Genomic DNA, 20,782 nt, shown 5'->3' with positions numbered 1-20,782 from the left:
GGCCACCAACTTCAGGATTTTGACACCTGATGTTCCTTTTACTCAGAACCCTCTTTGCCCAGGTAGCCTTGTGCCCTAAGCTCCTCATGTCTTTGTAGTGTCTCCCCTGACCACCTTGTTATTATTAATATTTTTACAAAGTATTTGTATCTTTATTCAGTCAAATTAAAACAGACCTGCCAGGTATATTATATAACATTCACTATATACATATGACTTAGGCAATGCAAAATAATTCTAGATATGTTGATTACTCAGCTATGAGTAAAACATGAATGGTATCAGGGATGCCCAGCAAATGCTCCTTTTCACATGGTATGGTTAGAGGGACAGCTATGAGCCATGACATGGATTCCCAGCAAACTTTTATGGGAGAAGGAGGGACAATGACAATCTAGCATAGATGAACAGTCTCCTAAATGTAAATAGAATACCTGACAGTTGCGTTTTTTAAAAAGTTCTTCCATCGTGTTAATGACACAAAAATTATCTTTTTTGAAGACAACACCACCACATTTTGTTTGGGTCTGTGGGGACAGGTCGGGGAATGCTTTTAAAATTGGTATAATTATTCCTAAAACAACAACGGGCTGGGTGTGGTGGCTCATGCCTGTAATCTCAGCACTTTGGGAGGCTGAGATGGGCAGATCATTTGAGGTCAGGAGTTCGAAACCAGCCTGGCCAGCATGATGAAACCCCCCATCTCTACTAAAAGTACAAAAATTAGCCGGGCCTGCTGGTGGGTGCCTGTAATCTCAGCTACTCGGGAGGCTAAGGCAGGAGAATCTCTTGAGCCTGGGAAGTGGAGGTTGCAGTGAGCAGAGATTGTGCCATTGCACTCCAGCCTGGGAGACAGGGCAATACTCTGTCTCAAACAAACAAACATGAAGAACTGCAGTTGTCTTTCTGTTTATTCTCATCGGCCACTTTCTCCTGGTTAGAAAGCACGTCAAACTCTCCTGAACATCAAGTTGGACACTTGTGCCTGCTCAAGGCAATCAATGACTATTTCAGTCAGCAGAAACAGCCAAGTATCATCCTCTAACAGTTTTCATTCACGGCACATTTTCTTCCACAGTCAAAGTGCAAGGATACAATAAGAGCCAATAAAATGACAAAAGTTTTCACCACAAACAAATTAACTAACTCTGGAATGGATCACGGTATACCTATTTTCTAAAGAAAATGTCAAATTCAGTGGTGTTGAAATTTGGGCTATATCCTTAATCCTCGGTCTTTCTAGCATCTCTTCCCTCTACTTACTTTGCTCATTTGGAAACTTTTGTAAACTCTAAAGAGAAAATGAAAAGACATTATTAATATAGTTTACTTTTTAAAGCGTCTTTCTTCTTGGTTAGTATAATGATTGTGATGATGATTACTTCTCTCCTACTGAGTGTGGTGGGTGCTATCGTTGGCCTTTTATGAATATCATCTTAAATCTTTATATGACCGTATAGTTATTATTGACATTGTTAAGTACTAGAAACCAAAATTTCAGATTTTAAGTGATTTGTCCAGGGTCCTCAGTAAAGCAGGGATTAGAACTCAGATTTTCCTAATTCCAAAATGATTCCTACATTCTCTATCATAAGCCTATCTCCCTTCCTTCAATTCTCATTGTCACCCCCAATATGTTCATTAGTTTCAAAGTCTGCAGGGTTTTTATACATCTCTCACTGGCTAATCCTTTTGTCTTAGGTTATTAGCAAAGTGACTATTTTCATTCCTTGGCAGAGACATTTATGGATTGCATCCAAAATTATTTGTCTTTCTAGTTCGCCAGCTTCTTCCCCCTTCATTCCTCAAGTCTTGACGCACTCTTATCTAGCTCAATAAACAAACCCTAGGAAAAACCCCCACAACAACCAGATTAACAGACCAATCCTGCTCCTGAGAAGATTTTCTTTCTTTCCTTTGTTAGTCTAATAGGCAAGGTGTGTTAAGAGATTCTAAAAGCGCCCGAGAAGAGCAATCCCAAGTCTTGACGATTCCAAGTTCACAGAAGCCCAAGGGATTCTGACATTTCTCCAAGGAGTTAGCCAGGAGAGATCCTCACTGGCTGAGTTTAGATGGAGGAGAACAGTAAGAAGGACCATCGGGCTTTGCTCAACCAGGGAGAGGAGGATGAACTGGTGAGTCTTCCCTTTATTTTACTAGTCTTCTCGAAGTGCCCAATGCTGTGAGTAGGGACTGCAGCTAAATTAGAAGATAGAGTGTAGCATTTGCACTTCAGGCTTTAAGACCTTGAAAGGTTTCAGTCTGGTAAGGTTCCTTAAGGGCTGCAAAGCACCATTTTATTGTGGCGAAACCTGCAGGGACTGAGAAACTTACGACCTCTGGATGATAGAATTCTTGCCATCTTCATATGCAATGAACCTGTGATGTTTCCTCAGACATTTACAGTATTTGTAGAGCCCCGCGTGGTGCTCAATGGGATGTCTCCCCCTTATTATCTGGGTTGCTGTGTGATTGAACAAACTCTAGTGAAAACAAGAACTCCTTTTTTATTCTCATGCCTCGGGTATGTATGCATAACCTAGGCTTAGGGGGCTTTGGGCTGAAGTCATGCTTTTTATAAGCGTGGAGAGAAGTTTTAAGCATCAACCACTAAAGAAGGAGTAGAATGTGGCCTGAGATTTTTAACACATATTTTAAAAATTTCTCATGTCTCCAATTATTTCCCCACTGCTCTTTTCATCAAACACACACACACACTTAAAAATAATTATTAAAAAGTTGAAAACTATAGTGTTTATTTGGTGCTGAAGTGTTTACATTTGTGATTTTATATAATCCTCAGAACTCAGTGATGAAAGAACTAATCCTATTTTATTGAAAAGAAATCTGAGACCAGGGAGGTTAAATAACTTGCCCAAGGTCATTAGCCTGCAAGGGACAGACTGGGAATCCAGCCCACTGCTTCTCCACATCCTGTTCTGTTCACCGTACAACAGGTAGCTCCAGTTAGAGAGTGAAGAAAGGAGACAGAGACAGACGGGGGAAGGCTCAGAGTGAGGGCACATTTGGGGGCCCCAAAGAACTTGGAGAACATGGTTTGTAGATTAGAATGATGTCAGTTTCCTGGCTGGCCTCCTGGTTCCCTGTGAGTTCTGGGGCAAATCCATACCGGCTCTCCCTCCACCTATTCTTATTTGCTAATTGAAGGAAACATGATTTCATCTACGTCTGTGTTGTTCAGTAAGGCAGCCACAGGCCACATGTAGTTTCTGAGCACTAAAAAAGTAGCTAGTCCACACTAAAATATGCTTTATGTATAAAATACGCACCAGATTTTGAAGAATTTAGTCAAAAAAGAGTAAAGTATCTTATTAATAATTTTTATATTGTTAACACATTGAAATGACAATATTTTAGATAGGTTAAGTAAAAATTTCACCTGCTTCTCTTTACATCTTTAATGTGGCTGCCAGGAAAGTTAATATTATGAAGGCAGCTCATACTTGTGGCTTGCATTATTGTACCACGCTAAGCTTGACGATAGCACAGCACTTTGAAATCTTCAGAATGAAGGCTTTTAAAGAACGAAAATCTATTCCCCTGTGTTCGCTGCTGAACAATTCTGTTAGCTCTGATGTTTTCAACATGTAGATAAGAGTGCGGGAAAAAATTACATTGCTCTTTATTCTTCTCTAACTAGTTGCTGTATTTGTAAAGTTTATAGCCTGATACTTTAATTCTCTCACTCACAGAAAGGACATTGGTATCATAGGATTAAATAATGAGCCAGGTGCCCCAGTTTTCTTCATTTTTGCAGGTGATCAAACACTTTTACAGACGCTCACCAGAAACTTCTATTAGGAATCCCTAATAGAGTTAAGTAAGTTAAGTAATAGGTTAAGTAAGCTTAACTCGTTCTGGGGAAGGAGAGATGGCTGTAGATTTCTTTTTCAGAATTCTGGGGCGTAGAGCACAGATGCAAATCCTACTCTGGTTGATCAGGGAATCCATGGACTCAGGTAGGCCCGAGGGAGCTGGGATGACTGAACTGTGGAAGCTGTGACTTAGCTCCAGGAAATTGTTGTCCTGATCTTGCAATTGCTGGTCTTTTAGAAGGAAGCCAGATGGGGAACAACACACACTGGGACCTATCAGAAGGTGGGAGGTGGGAGGAGGGAGAGCATCAGGAAGAATAGCTAATTGATGCTGGGCTTACCACCTAGGTGACAGGTCAATCTGTGCAGCAAACCTCTATGGCACACTTTTACCGATGTAACAAACCTGCACATCCTGCACATGTACACCTGAACTTAAAAGTTGGAAGTTAAAAAAAGAAAAGAGACCCCTGGCCAGGCACAGTGGCTCATGCCTGTAATCCCAGCACTTTGGGAGGCTCAGGTGGGAGGATCTCTTGAGGCTGGAAGTTCGAGACCAGCCTGGTTAACATAGAAAGAGCCCGTTTCTATTATAAATAAACGAAAAGAGACCCTAGAGATCTCCCTTGTCCCTTCTACCATGTGAGGGCACAGAGAAAAGATGGCCATCTATGCAGCAGAAGGAGGGTCCTCATCAGACACTGGATCTGCCAGCACCTTGATCTTGGACTTCCCAGACTCTAGAAATAGATGTTTTTAAAGCTAAAAGGTAAAAAATAAATAAATAAATAAAGGGAGGCCAGAAATCTGACTTTTTATGTGAGATAGCCTGATGATAAATTTTGAAAGCAAATTCATCTTTTGAAAACCATCAGTAGGTCAAACTAAACCTGGGCACAGTTTAGTCCCAGCAGTGGGGTCTGTCACATGTTGACAGCCTCACCCCACTTGCTCTTTCTTCGAGGAAGATTCCCTTTGGCCCAGTCTAACTTCTGCTTGTACTCAGTATTTCAAGTGAACAATCAGTGGTAATCGTGAGAGTCATTGTGGTAAACATTAGAGACAGTGGAGGCAAATAATGGACTCCTTCAATCAAACAGCCATGGAGAGCCTGAGTGGATGGAGGGGCGATGCTGTGAGATTGTGCAAGCACAGTCTTGGGTGATTCTGCTGAGCTCAGCATGGATATAAAGCTTTGCACTGGCCTCTAGAGTTGAACCCTGTTACCATTCCCATCTCCTGTTCTCATCCTGCTAGTGCTTACTGTCCCAGCTACGGTGCAGTGCTAGGTGCTTGACACACAGGTTTTCATTTTACCCAAAACCTTACAACAGCCCTGCAATCAATATTCTCACTGTACAGGTCTTTATTGTTTTTTCCAACGTACTCCCATCCACTCCCCACCCTCCTCACTACTATCCAGCTATAATAGGCTCCTTTTCTTCACCTGCCTTTTTCTTAAAAATCTGCCCTGCCCAGGTGATTCCCTCAGCCTCTCCATTTGCAGTACACTTTTCTTGTCTTCTCTAGCTGTCTCAGGACCCTTGGCTTCTCTAAGAGCCCACAGGAGCCTTCACAACACAAGACCCTAAATAATTCTGAAGCCTTCAGGTTATATAGCTCCATACTTAATGGAATGGGATTTGGCTTCAGGCTGACCTGAGTTGAATTCTAGTTCTGTTAGGCAAGTTATTTGACCTCTCTAATACCTACCATTTGGGATTGTGGTGAAGATTAAATGAGGTAATACAGCTTTTCTAAACATATCTTCTGCAGTAGGTATTATATAAGACGTTTCCCTGTTCTCCTTCCCCATTAGGTTTGAGAAATACTGTGTGAAACGGTTACGCAAATAACAGCAGGGCTTCTCAAATCTTGAGTATATTTGTCTTGGTCTGCTTTGTGTTGCTGTAACAGAAGACCACAGACTGGGTGATTTATAAAGAAAATAAATTTATTTGTTATGGTTCTGGAGGCGGGAAGTTCAAGGCTGAGGGGCCATGCCTGGTGGGGGCCTTCTTGCTGAGTCATCCCATGGTGGAAGGTAAAAGGGCAAGAGAGCACAAGAGAGCAGGAGAGTAAGAGGGGGCCCAACTTGCCTTTATAATGAGCCCACTTTGCAATAACTAACCCACTAGAGTGAAAATAATGTTCACAAGGGCAGAGCCTTGTGATCTAATCGCCTCTTATTCACCCCACCTCCCAGCACAAGAACCTTGGAGGACACATTCAAACCATATCAATATTACGGTTTTCTGTGATCTCTTAAGGAGCATTACAGTGCACTGTATAGCACTATGTGTGTGTGTGTGTGTGTATGTGTGTATGTGTATATATATATAGTGCGTGTGTGTGTGTGTGTGTGTATATATATATATATACTGTGTGTGTGTGTGTGTGTGTGTGTCAGGGTCTTGCTCTGCCACACAGGCTGGAGTGCAGAGGTGTGATCATAGCTCACTGCAGCCTCAATCTCCCAGGCACAAGCAATCCTCCTGCCTCAGCCTCCCATATTGCTGGCACCACAGGCATGTGCTACACCAGCTGGCTAATTTTTTTTAAATTTCAGTAGAGATGAAGTCTCCCTATGTTTTCCAGGCTGGTCTCAAACTCCTGGGCTCAAGTGATCTTCCTGCCTCGACCTCCTAAAGTGCTGGGATTATAGGCGTGAGCCACCTCACCCAGCCACAGTGCACCGCATTTCCCACACTTATGCATCCATGGAATCTTTCTCTCTGTGTGTGTGTGTGTGCAAATACATGCACAGATTATCTCCTGACCATTGTCTCATGGAACCTCCATAGGAAGGTTGGAATGTTCTCAATGACTGATAGGTATTATTTTATCATTATACTCTGCTGGGAGGAAAAGTAATCATGGCGGCTCTCCTCAGCCTGGTTTGTCTGGAGGCACACTGTGTGCACGTCAGCCTCTCCTCAGCCTGGTTTGTCTGGAGGCACACTGTGTGCATATCAGCCTCTGCTTCGGCAGCTCCTCTGACCACAGGCTGCATCTGCTTTCTGAAGACGACTTTGATTCTAACCCCACTGGAGCCACAAGTGCTGCTTGATTCATACCAGTTGCAAAGCCCAACAGTTCCATCTGTGTTCCCCTTCTGTACAGACACCCACCAACAAAATGTCAAAATTACAAATCAGAGCAGCCCCAGAAGGCAAAATGGCTGCTTGGTGTGGACAAAACAGAACTGACAAAGGTGCATTTTGCTTCGAAGTAATTTTCTTCTGCTGAACAGTAGAGGAGCCCTGGACTCTGAGATAGCAAACCTGGGTTTTAGTCAAGGCTCTGCTGCTAACCATGTGGTTGTTGATACCTCTTTGGCCTTGGCTCTTTACCTAAGAACAATACCACTAGCTCTCCTGACTCACAAGTTTTGTGAGGGTCACATGTGAGATATGGAAAGTGCTATGAAAAATAAGTGGTTCATTTATGTACAAGGAATCAAGAGTTACAAAGTGCAAAAATAATTAGAAAATGCAGGAATACATATATTAAGTGAGATTGGTGTTGAGGGTATTTCCTTTTTTTCTGGTTAAAATGTAAAGAATGATCATTGTTTGAGGTTATCATTGAGAAAACAAGTAATATGTAATGAGTTGTTTAAAAAAAAATCAAGAATTGGCTGGGCACGGTGGCTTATGCCTGGAATTCCAGCACTTTGAGAGGCTGAGGCAGGTGGATCACCTGAGGTCAGGAGTTTGAGACCAGGCTGGCCAACATGACAAAACCCCGTCTCTACTAAAAATAAAAATAAAAAAATTAGCTGGGCATGGTGGCAGGTGCCTGTAATCCCAGCTACTTGGGAGGCTGAGGCAGGAGAATTGCTTGAACCTGGGAGGCAGAGGTTGCAGTGAGCCGAGATCATGCCATTGCACTCCAGCCTGGGCAATGGAGTGAGACTCTATCTCAAAAAAAGAAAAAGAAAAATCAGGAATTTTGAACATGTAGATTATTTTACATACGCAATATAATGTATCTTACATACACAAGGTCATCCTCCAATAAAGAACTTCCCCCCCAAAAAAACACTCGAAGGATTAAAACTGAAAAGAAAAAATTGAAACTGAAAGTCAGCCCTGTTGGCTCTCTCCTGTTTTCAGTCAACATGTATATTATCAGGTTGAATGAGGTAAAGGTAAGCTTATCGTTCTTCAACTGACACCTAGCTATGAGGGAAGAACAACAATATAGGTGTAGGCCGGGCGCGGTGGCTCAAGCCTGTAATCCCAGCACTTTGGGAGGCCGAGATGGGCGGATCACAAGGTCAGGAGATCGAGACCATCCTGGCGAACACGATGAAACCCCGTCTCTACTAAAAATACATAAAAAACTAGCCGGGCGTGGTGTCGGGCGCCTGTAGTCCCAGCTACTCGGGAGGCTGAGGCAGGAGAATGGCGGGAACCCGGGAGGCGGAGCTTGCAGTGAGCTGAGATCCGGCCACTGCACTCCAGCCTGGGCTACAGAGCGAGACTCCGTTTTAAAAAAAAAAAAAAAAAAAAAAACAATATAGGTGACAGAATCAAGATTCAAACATTTCTCTAGGCTGGATTGTAGGTGAGAAATTGGCAAGACACAATGTAACAGACCACATTATTGAGTTTTTGTTTTAAGCTATTTTCAAAATACTAGGTGAGGATATGAGTGACTTGGGTTTGGTAGTTGTACATGAGAAAGTAATTGAAGTGCTTTATTCAATGTGCTGAATTTTATTTGCCAGTGTGATGTAGCTATAAAAAATTAGTCCTGGAATGCCTTAATAGAAGCCTGTTCTGCAGAATAGAAGAAATAAATAAAAGTTCTGCCATAATCTGTATTTTATTAGGAAAAATCTAGGAAGTTATATTTAAAACTTTTTTTTATTCTAAAACTCATACTTAGAAATTTCAAGAAGTGAGTGTATTTGGAGGAATATCTGCATGTCACAAGTAAGAAGCGTTTAAAAGAATTTAGAAACAGTTTCCCAAAGAACCGTCATAATGTTTTTCTTCCAAGAGTTGACAGGCTGATGTGGAGAACAAAAGTAGGCGTTGGTAGATTCCAGCCATATTTATTCTCCTGATGGCAGAACTTCCTCTTTTTTTTGAGATGGAGTATTGCTCTGTTGCCCAGGTTGGAGTGAAGTGGCGCGATCTCAGCTCACTGCAACGTCTGCCTCCCGGGTTCAAGCGATTTTCCTGCCTCAGTCTACTGAGTAATTGGGACTACAGGTGCATGCCACTGCACCCAGCTAATTTTTGTATTTCTAGTAGAGACAGGGTTCCACCATGTTGGCCAGGCTGATCTCAATCCCCTGCCCTCGTGATCTGCCCGCCTTGGCCTCCCAAAGTGCTGATTACAGGCGTGAGCCACCGCACCTGCCGGAACTTCCTAATCATCTGTGGTGGCAGAAACGTAACGTGACACCCCTGTGATCACCGTTCCGTTTGTGTAATCCCCTCTAGCTCAGTGTGGGCAGAATCTGTAAATATGAGAAACTAGGACTCCTGTTATGTTCTATGGAAAAAAGGACTTTACAGGTGTAATCCACATGAACTCAACTGAGTTAATAAAAACGGAGATTGGGCACACCTGACCTAATCAAGTGAATCATTAAAAGAGACTGGGCCTTTCCGGAAGTCAGAGATAGTTAAAGCACGAGAAAGGTCTGATGCAAGGGAGGTTCCATGTTGCGTTTTTGAAGATGGAAGACGCTGTGTGGTAAGGAGTGGTTGCTAAGACTGAGAGTCGCTTCCAGCTGACTACCAGCAAGAGAATGGGGGCCTCCATCTCAAGGCTGCAAGGAAGCGAATTCTGCCAACAACCATATGAGTGTGAAGAGGTCTCTTAGCTCCAGAAAGAGCACAGCTCAGGTAACGCCTTGATTTTAGTCTTGTAAGACGCTCAGCATAGGACCCAGCTAACTGAATACCCAACCCGTAAAAACTGTGAGATAATAAATCTGTGTTGTATTAAGACACTGAGTTTGCTATGCAGCAACAGAAAACTAATACACCATCACAGCTCTCCAACAAGAGAGTATGCAGCCCTGTAAGGCAACGAAAAGCCCCTCTTAAGCAGACGCAGGTGCTCATCTGCGAAGGACGCTGTATAGCTGTTTTTTCCTAGAGAGAAATTTGAACCAAGTAATCTCTGAGACTCCCTCCCTGGTTAACAATGCTCTTATTTTACAAGTGACTTTTAACCGAACTTGCCATGTTGTCCCATGCCCTTGATCTAGGGCAAATTCTGTTTTCAGAAATTGTTCTTGCTAATCAGGCCAGGCATCTCATTATCTTTTGAGGCAGACTCGCTGCTCTCTGCTGTTGGCCTCACCAAACAAAGGTCCTTAGTTGCGCTTTTACTTGCAGGAGGACTATGTGTTAGCACTCTTGTAATAGTAATGCCGGCTGAAATTATGGGAATACCTGTAGCCAACAGTGGGATATGTTCCTCTGTTTTGTGTTGGGTTTCAAATCACACTGCTAGATAGTGAAAGGTTTATCTTACTCCAGACTGAATGATTTAGTATTTATTTTGAACATACATTTCCAAGACTGTTTCTTTGTTCTACAAATAATTTATGAATATTAATAGTTATTTTAGGAAATAATAATGCCTGTTTCATAAGGTTGTTGTGAGAAATAACACCTAAGGACTCAGAAGGATCTTATTGTCGAATAGACTCAATTAGTTCTTATTGTCAAATATAGATAAAAGTAAAAGGGATCCAAGACATTATATCTTGGCCGGGCATGGTGGCTCACGCTTGTAATCCCAGCACTTTGGGAGCCTGAGGCAGGCAGATCACAAGGTCAGGAGATTGAGACCATCTTGGCCGACACATTGAAACCCTATCTCTACTAAAAAATACAAAAAGTAGCCGGGCGTGGTGGCAGGTGCCTGTAGTCCCAGCTACTCGGGAGGCTGAGGCAGGAGAATGGCGTGAACCCAGGAGGCGGAGCTTGCAGTGGCAGATGCCTGGGTGACAGAGTGAGACTCTGTCTCAAAAAAAAAAAAGAAAAAAAAAAGACATCATATCGCTACACAAAGGGTACTCCATGGCATGAATGCAGGGCATAATATGAAACTATGATTAGCAATGCTTGGTAATTGGTTGCAACTAATTCAAATTACTACACATGGGCAAACCAAATAGTAATAGGAGATTGAAGAAAAACAACCATACCAACATGATCAATTAACTAAGGACAACATTATCCGAACATTAAAGAGAAGAACCTTGAGGTAGAGATCAGAAAACAGTTTTGAGAATGTCCTCCCATCTATAACATGTAAAGGAACCCCTTTGGGCAAGTCCAGATAGACAACAAAGGGCAGATTGTTAATAAGGAATAGAAACTTGGTGCTGTGATTGTTGCTTAAAAAACACAAGCAGATAAAACATGATGAATTCTAGCCAGAGGAAGGACATTGAAATATAGTGTCCACAGGAAGGACATTGAAATATAATGTACACAGGACATTGGAAAGGAATGGACATTGAAAGGACATTGAAATATAATAGGAAAAGATACTGAAATATAATCTCCTTGACCGTGAGTCAAGCATCTAGAAGCTTAGACCTACACAGAAAAATCGACCTTGCTCTAAGGCTGTTGTAATATTCTTGTCCATGGAAAAGCTGAACCCATCTCAGCAGAACAAATAAACAAGCAAAAACTGGCATTGCCATTTGCAGAACAGAATTATTATAGTGGGAGTTGTTTATGTGATGTCTTGGGTGAGTAAATAGATTAGTAACTTTGTGCTGTAAGAATCTTGGTTTAAGTGAGTGTGTTAGGAGCTATAACCCAAAATACCCATTCCAAAGACTCTGAATTGCACACTGCTTTGCTTATGCGTAGTGGGTGCTCAACAGATATTTTAGATGGCTAAACACATGAACAGTGAATGTAAGAATAAAAGGATTTACAGAAAAACAAAGACGACCTTGTTCAGAATACCAGTTTTGCATTAATGCCAGTACTCTGGATACAATGAAAATTCGGTTAAAAGGCAGGAAGAGAACCCAGGGATTGCTTCTACAAGACAAAGAGAATCCCACCAAAAGAGAATTTGGGGAAGAAACCATGTTTAGATGACGCTGCACCCTATAATTCTCTTTTCCTGAGGAATTCGGCCAATCTTAGTTCCACCTCTGATGGTAAGTGAAACAGCTACCTATAAAGAAAATAAAAAATATAATTTAAAAACTGCCTTTTATATGCTGTACTTAATGTATGTTCTCATTTAACTTTTATGAGGTAGCGACTTATATCCATTTTACAACTGAGTAAATGGAGGCTCAGTTAAGTAACATATACAAGGTCACATTATACAAACATCAAAGGTAAGGTGCTCTATCATGTTAATTAACTTTTTTCCTCCTGTATGTGTAAAGAATGATTGTACTGGTGCATATGTGTGTGTGTGTGTGTGTGTGTGTACTTGCATTTATAGTTATTGCATCTAACTAATCTGAGTCAATTTGCTGTTTATGCTAAAGCCCTTCTCTCAAGTTTCACATACTGCAAAAGTGAGCAGTTTTCTTTTTAGCTTTATTCTGACTTCAGTTTTGACCACTTGTGCTCTTTGGGAAAAGCAAAAGCTCCATGGAAGCCATTGAATCAATCACTTTGAGAAATTCAACTATGGTTGTCATGTTTGGGGTCAGGTTCCAGCCCATGCTGAGGTCTGAAGGGAGTGGGTGGATAAATGGCAGACAGCTGAAAGCACTCAGGGGCTGTAGGTAGGTGAAATAAGGCTTTATTCAGCAGCCCTCTCACCAGCAGCTCTCTTACACTGCTCTGTCTCGGCTCCTTAGTCCAATGGCTCCCACATGCAGCTGTGTGACTGGCTCTCCCTTGAAGGTCAGCAGCTTAACTCTTAGTGCAAGCGGGCTGAGCTGTGTCCTGGCTGGCTCACTTCTGTCTGTCTGCAAAAACGGACAGCTCTGGCTCTCTCTCTCTTTCTCTGGGCATGAGCACATCTGTATAGTGTCAGTAAGGCAATTATACCTTTTACAGACAATAATGGTATAGGGCCAAGGGATGGCCTTCCCATGTTATGGCTACATGGCTCTGATAACAAGTGGAGTTACACGCCTACACTGCAAACTCACTGAGTCACGCAGGATGTAAACATCCTACCTCGGCCTATCCTTGACCAAAACACAGCCATGTTCCTTACAATGGTGTTCACAGATAGTGTTTAGTTTTGCATATTGCTTGTGGTCAAACTATTTTACAATGAGTCCATTGGGATTAGTCACTTATTACTGAAATTTTATCGAGTTTGTTACACAAGATAATTTTTGACACATATTAAGGGCTCAAAATGTTTCAGGAACTTTGCTAAATGCATTGCATGCATTATCTTATTAGTTTCTAACAATAACCCTAGACAATAGTGATTATTATTATTCTCATCTGTGGAGGAGGAAATTAAGGCATCAGAAGTAAAGTCGGTTGCCAAAGTCTTATATGTGGTTACATGGTGGAGGTATGATTTGAACTTGGTTTTCCCATGCCGTATCTTCAGCTTTTAACTGCTACACCAAACTACTTCTGATGCATTTTACAAGCAGCCACATTTTCACATGAAAAATCCGAAGTTCAGCAAGTTTGAATCACAGCTGGTAAATAGTGGAGCAAAGGACAGAAGCAAGAGCTTCTAGAAGGCAGTGGGGTAGGGTATAAAGAAAAGAGGTTCTGGTGTCAGATCTGGAAGGAAAGTCTGGCTCTAAGTTGCGATTTACAGCAATAACCTCTGTGAAAAAGTGCATGCATATTTCACTGTTATTCCTAATCCAGATTGCTTCCTTTGTATTCTGGGCCTAGAAAAAGACTTTTTGGGCTGTGGTACCTCTTTCAGAATTCTATAGGAAACAAAAATGTGAAGGAACACCACTGTTTAGACAGAATACAAATCAAGTCTGTGTGAAGATGGGCCCAATTTCTGTGCTATTCAACTCACTAATAGGTGGCAGATCTGGGTTCCTGGCCTCATGGAACACAGGCTGTTTCTATTACCAGTCTTGATCCGCTATATTGCAACTAAAAGCTGAAAGTCATCTCTTTCCTCCTGTGACTGAACCTATCATCACCTGTTATCATTGACTGAGCTGCTTTTTCTCTCAACACCTTACACCTCTCTTTAAGCCTCACTGCTTTTCCACATGTATGCTATTAATATTCCTCTAAGTACAGAGATGGAAACAGAGACTTAGAGAAATTAAATCCTGAGCTCACAGGTAATAAGTGGCAAAACTCACAAGGAACCATGTATAATGGGTTTGAGATTCAGACACTTTCATCCTATTTCCAGTATCTTTACATTAACAACACCTCTGGCTACTGTTTATTTTCCTTTTATTGTACAAACATTGCTCCTGGCTCTCTCCTCTACCCTGAATTTCTTAGTGGATTTTACTGGGGGTGTGTAAATATTCAGAAAAAGTCTGAGTGGCTCTGACTACATCAGAAGAATAATCATTTATACAATCTAATTTTCCTTTTGATTAGTTGGTCAAGATGAAAACATATACTGTATGACATAGTTTGGCTGTGTCCCCACCCAAATCTGATCTCGAATTGTAATCCCCACATGTCAAGGGAGGGACTGGGTGGGAGGTGATTGGATCTTGGGGGTAGTTTCCCACATGCTGTTCTTATGATAGTGGGTGAGTGCTCACGAGATCTGGTTGTTTGGTGTCTGACACTTCCCTCTTTGCTCTTTCTCTCACCTGCCGCCATGTAAGACATGCCCTGCTTCCCCTTCCACCATGATTGTAAGTTTCCTGAGGCCTCCCCAGCCCGTGTGGAACTGTGAGTCAATTAAACCTCTTTCCTTTATAAATTACCCAGTCACAGGTAGTATCTTTATAGCAGTGTGAGAATGGACTAATACACTGTGATAAACTGTAATCACTCTAAACATTAACAAGCTGATTGAAAGTATTTGATTAAAAGAATACCAGATAAAGCAGTGATTCTTTAAAAATCTCAAGTCCCATACCCAGCCACACACCTCTGGGAAAACAGAAACGATCTAGAAAGCAGTTTTACCAAGGTTTATGAGGCCAGTGTATCAAAGAAGCAAAAACATGGTTTCTATTCATCTTTGTTCAAGGAACCACACATTCCAGAAAGTTACTCTGACATTTACAAGCTGCTTTCTTTCTTCTTTCCTTCTCTTTTTTCTTTTTTATGGTATAACATTTTTAAAATAAAAGAATGAAATCCTGTCATTTGCAAAAACATGGCTAGAACTGGAGGATATTATGTTGAGTGAAATATGTCAGGCCTAGAAAGACAAATATTGCATGTTCTCACTAATCCATGGAAGCTAGAAAGAAATTGAATTCATGGAGATAGAGAGTAGACTGTCAGTTACCAGAAGCTGGGAAGGGTAGTAGGCAGAAGAGAGATAAAAAGAGGATGGTTAAGGGTTCAAAATAACAAAAAGAATGAAATTGGAGTGTTTCTAACACAAAGAAATGATAACTGCTTGAGGGGGTAGATACCCCAATTACCAAGATTTGATCATTGCATATTGTATGCTTGTATCGAAATATCACATGTACCCTGTAAAGGCTGGATAATACTCCATTGTGTATATGTAACATACACATTTCTTTAATCATCCATTGATGGACACAGGTTAATTCCATATCTTGGCAACTGTGAATAGGACTATAATAAACATAGGAGTGAAGATATCTCTTCAAAATATTTATTTCCTTTCTTTTGGATATATATCCAACAGTGAGATTGCTGGATCATATGTTAATTCTATTTTCAGTTTTTTAAGGAACCTCCATACTGTTCTCCATAGTGACTGTACTGGTGGGAATGTAAATTTGGGTTCTTTCTTTCTTTTTTTTTTTCTTCCTCCTCTCTCTGTCTCTCCTTTCTGTGTTTTTGTCTTCTTGCTAACTGAAAGAGAAAAAATTCTGACATTTTGATATTGAGGTATCCCCAGTCATATGCAGCATCTTTCACAGAAACCTCTTCACCTACATTCACCTATATTCTTTATTAGGGATCTGATTTTACTTTTGCTTCAGTGAAAGTCAACTCTTACCAATCATCCACACCAGGAGGTGGTTACTGTTAACAAACCCTCTATTTCCCATGTAAATTTCTTCTTTGGCCCTTTCTTCTTTCATTAATTTCTCAAATTGTGCTGCTGTTTTCTCTTTCCCAATCTATCCCAATTAAAGTAATGTACTTTCTGTCTGCTTGGAACAGTAATAAACTCACCTCACTTTTTCTTTTTTAACCCTCTGCTGACATGTGTAAGTAAAGTGTCAATAAAGTACAGAGATCTTAAGTGTACAATTCAATTACTTCTATCCTTAATCAATTTTGCTCATTTTTGAACTTCATATGAATAGAATAGGATAGAATAGTATTGCTTTATGGTACTCCATTTGCTCAATAGATCTGTGAAATTCATCCATGCTGATGTGTGCATCAGAGGTTCATTATGTTTTATTGCGTTGTATTATTTATTACATTGTATGAAAACACAAAATTATTTATCTTTCTCGTGTTTGTGGACCTTCAGATTGTTTCCAGTTTCGTGTTCTTATGCATAAAGTATATCTGAATCTTGTACAAATATTTTGGGAGACATATACATTCATTTCTCTTGTGCAAAAATCTAAGAGGGGAGTTATTCACTCATAGTCATATCGTTAACAACACAGTTTTTTAAAATGTATATACCCAGTTCACACTCTCAACATGACAGTTCAGCTGCTTCCTATCTTTACCAACACTTTATATGTTCAGTCTTTCTAATTTTAGCTATTCTGTGGTTATATCATTGTGTCATTGTGCAACTTCAGAGTAAGTTCTCAAATATGGTTGTGTAAATCTTCCAACTTTGTTTCATTTTAGGATTATTTTAGCTATTCTAGACTGTGACATCACTGTAGCTTTATTTTGTATTTCCTAATGATTTATGATATTGAGCAGGTTGTTGACTATTATAATCTCTTTGGAAATTCTCTTGTGTAAGATATCTATTCAAGTCATTTGCCCATTTTTATTATATATTTATTTTTAATTGATTTGTAATAGGTTTTTATATATCTTAAATATGAGTCCTTTTCATATCTAGATATAACATTATCTATATCTACATCCGTCTATCTATCTATCTATTTTCTCCAGAGACTTTTTTTTGTGGGAGGAGACAGGTCTTGTTCTGTCACCCAGCCTGGAGTGCAGTGACACAAATACAACTCACTACCATCTTGAACTCCTGGGCTCTGGGTATCCTCCTGCCTCAGCCTTGTGAATAGCTGGGACTACAGGTGTGTGTCACTGTGCCTGGCTAATTTTTTCATTTTTAATTTTTGTCGAGATGTGGTCTCACTATGTTGCCCAAGTTAATCTTGAATTCCTGGGCTCAAACGATCCTCCCATCTTGGCCTCCCAACGTGCCGGGATTACAGTGTGAGCCACCATGCCTGGCCTCTTCAGAGACCTTTTAATCAACTGAACCTTTTAATTTTCTTTATTTTAAACATTCATTTCTATATATTTTTAGAAAACTTAGAGACAGTAGAGACAGGGTCTCACTGTTGCCCGGGCTGAGTGGAAGTGGCGCAATTATGGCTCACCAAAGCCCTGAACTCCTGGGCTCAAGCGACCCTCCCACCTCTGCCTCCTGAGGAACTGGAACAACAGGTGTGCACCACCATTGCTGGCTAATTAAAAAAAAAACATGTAGAGACAGCGTCTTTCTATGTTGCTCAGACTGGTCTTGAACTCCTGGACTCAAGCAATCCTCCAGCCTCAGCTTCCCAAAGCGCTAGGATTACAGGTATAAGCCACTGAGCCCAACCAGAAGGTTTTAATTTTAACAAAGTCAAATACATTTGCTTTGTCTTTTTTTTTAATTTTCTGTTTAAGAAACATTTGCCTACTTGAGGTTCATAAAATAATTCATCCTATGGTTTCTTTCAGATGATTTATTGTTTCAGTTGTCACATTTACATATTTGTGCCATGTCAGATGAATTTTTGTATATGGTATAAATCAGTGGGGTGGGGTGGGGTGGGGCGGGGGTGTTGTACTCATTTATTTTCCAGCAATGTTCGTTCTGCTCTGTCACTATTTGTTGAGCAAATCACCCTTTCCCCCACAGATTGCAGTGGCTCCTTTCTCGCAAGTGAAGAAATATGTTTGAGTCTCTTTTTGGACTTTGTTTTGTTGCTGTTTTTGTTTATACTTGTGTGTATACCTCATTTTCTTAATTACTGTGGCTCTGTGGTAAGCCCTCACTTCTGGTGGCATAATTATTCCACATTTATTCATTTCAAAAATTGTCTTGACTATCCTACATCCTTTGCATTTCCATTCCAACTTTAGAATCAAGTTGTCAATTACCACACACACACACACAGAAGTCTGAAGAGATTTTAAATTGGATTACTGATGGCTAATCCCCAAACTTAATACAGCTCTTCATTTATTTAGGTCTTTACTTTCTCTTAGTGATCATATGCACTGTTTCAGACTACTTAGACTGTACTTGATACAACTTTGATTAGTAATTATTGATAAGGTAATTTCTTTCTTTGAAGGTATTTATTATTGAAGGTATTTCATCATTGACAGGTGATGTTAGCTTAAAGATGTTGTCATCAATTGTTACTAATGTATACAAATACAATTGGTTTTCCTATATTGACCTAGTGTTCAGCAATCTGAATAAATTCACTTATTAACTCTTATACTTTGTATATTCTTTTGGATATTTTTATGTATATAGCACGTTATCTGCACATAGTTTAGTTTTTGATTTTTAAATCCTTGCATTTCTAGGACAAACATTATTTGGTAGTGATGTACTAAACTTTTAATATATCACTGATTTAGTTAGATAATCTATTTTAGAATTATTTTATCTATGTTCATGACAGGGCTTAGCCTGTAATTTTCCTTGCTTGCCACATATTTATCAGAGTTTGGTGTCTGAGCATGCTATAGCTTCATAAAACAAACTGGGGGAATTTTCATCTCTTCTACTTATAAAGAGGTTTGTAAAATAATAGTATCATTTCTATCATAAATATTTCAAAGGAACCACAAGTTCTCTGAGCTTGAAGATTTCTTTGCAGGGAGCTTTTAAAATGCGCATTAATTTTCTGTAATAAACATAAAATATTTGTATTTATTGATGAGTTTATCAATGTTATTAATCTTTTCAGGGTACCCGTTTGGCTTTGCTGTTTTTCTCTATTGTATTGTATTGTGTTGTATTTCTACTTTCTGTCTTATTTCTGCACTCATCTTTGTAATTTTTTCCTTTTTGGGGGTTTAATTTGCTTTTTTTCTATAACTTCTTGAGTTGGAAGCTTAGTTTATTGATTTCAAACTTTTTTTCTTTACTAAGATATGCATCTAAAGCTGTAAATTTCTCTGTAAGAATTGTCTTAATTCCATTCCATGAATTTTTACTTCTCAATTTTCATTTTCATTCAGTTCAAAAGATTTCATAATGTTTATTGTAATTTTTTATTTGACTTACATGTATTATTTCAAAATATGTTGTTTACTTTCCAAATATTTGGGAATTTTTAAGTTATTCCGTTTTAAATTTCTAGTTTAATTATAATGTCATTATACTTTTTTTTTTTTTTTTTTTTTTTGAGACGGAGTCTGGCTCTGCCGCCCAGGCTGGAGTGCAGTGGCCGGATCTCAGCTCACTGCAAGCTCCGCCTCCCGGGTTCACGCCATTCTCCTGCCTCAGCCTCCGGAGTAGCTGGGACTACAGGCTCCCGCCACCTCGCCCGGCTAGTTTTTTGTACTTTTTAGTAGAGAAGGGGTTTCACCGTGTTAGCCAGGATGGTCTCGATCTCATGACCTCGTGATCCGCCCACCTCGGCCTCCCAAAGTGCTGGGATTACAGGCTTGAGCCACCGCGCCCGGCCAATGTCATTATACTTTATGTCTGAGAATATGCTCAATTTAGGTAAGTATTTTATGTGTACTTGAAAAATATTTGAATTCTGCAGTTGTTGGCTGTAATTTTCTATATTTGTCAATTAGATCAATGTAGCTAGTGGAGTTGTTCAGGCTTCCTGTATTCCTACGGAATGTTTTGTCTGCTTATTCTGTTGGTTGTTGAGAGGGGGTTGCGCTAAAATCTCCAATGATGAGAATAGATTTAAATTCTATCAATTTTGCTTTATAAATTTTGAAACTATGTTTTTTAGAGTGCAAAAATTTGGGATTGTTATGTTCTCCTGTTGAATTGATCTTTTAGCTTATGAAATATCCTTCCTTTTCTCTCATAGTATTTTTTCCTTAACTATCCTTAAATATAATTTGTGTGATAGTAATACAGCAATATCAGCTTTCTTCTACTTTTTGCATGGTGTATTTTCCCTTTCTTTTTCTTTTTAATGTATCCACTTCTTTATGTTTAAAGTGTGTCTCCTGTAAATAGCATACAATAGGCCTTTTATTATCTAGTCTAATAATCTTTGCTTTTAATCATAGTATTAAGGCCATATGCATTTAATGTAATGACTAATATAGTTGGGTTAAATTTCATAATGTTGCTACTTGTTTTCCATTTATTCTGCTTGTTCTTTGTTCTTTTCTCCATTTTACATTATATCACAGTATGCCCCAGGTTTCTACATTAGCATTATATATTTTGTTGTTAAGGGCTCTACCATAGTCCATTGCTTTGATGTTTCACAGCTTACTGAACCATTAGCTATCATTTGGTTTTCCCAGTGATTTTGCTATTACAGATAATGCTGCACTGAACATTGTATATGCAAAACTATCTCATTTAGATGTTATTTCATTAGGGCATATTTTCAAATGAAGAATTACTGATTCAAAGAGTAGAAATATCTTTACAATTCTTGATACAATTTGGTACCTTACTTTTCCTAAAAAATTATTCCAGTTCACAAG

General features: G+C 39.8%; 1 protein-coding gene across 1 annotated transcript in view; it reads left to right on the top strand.

Annotated features, from left to right (window-relative positions):
- Positions 1-832: 832 nt before the first annotated feature.
- ATP13A5 (ATPase 13A5) overlaps positions 833-20,782 on the top strand; it is a 117,584-nt gene continuing 97,634 nt past the window's right edge. The window contains exon 1 of the mRNA XM_031663888.1: positions 833-2,135. Within this exon, the coding sequence (XP_031519748.1) occupies positions 2,073-2,135 (63 nt within the window). The 5' untranslated portion in view covers positions 833-2,072. The remainder of the gene's footprint in view (positions 2,136-20,782) is intronic.

The sequence above is a fragment of the Papio anubis genome, chromosome 2, assembly GCF_008728515.1.
Source record: "Papio anubis isolate 15944 chromosome 2, Panubis1.0, whole genome shotgun sequence".
In the NCBI taxonomy this organism is placed as follows: Eukaryota; Metazoa; Chordata; class Mammalia; order Primates; family Cercopithecidae; genus Papio; species Papio anubis.
The sequence above is the reverse complement of the archived record's forward strand: the minus strand, read 5'-3'. Positions and strand labels throughout refer to the sequence as shown.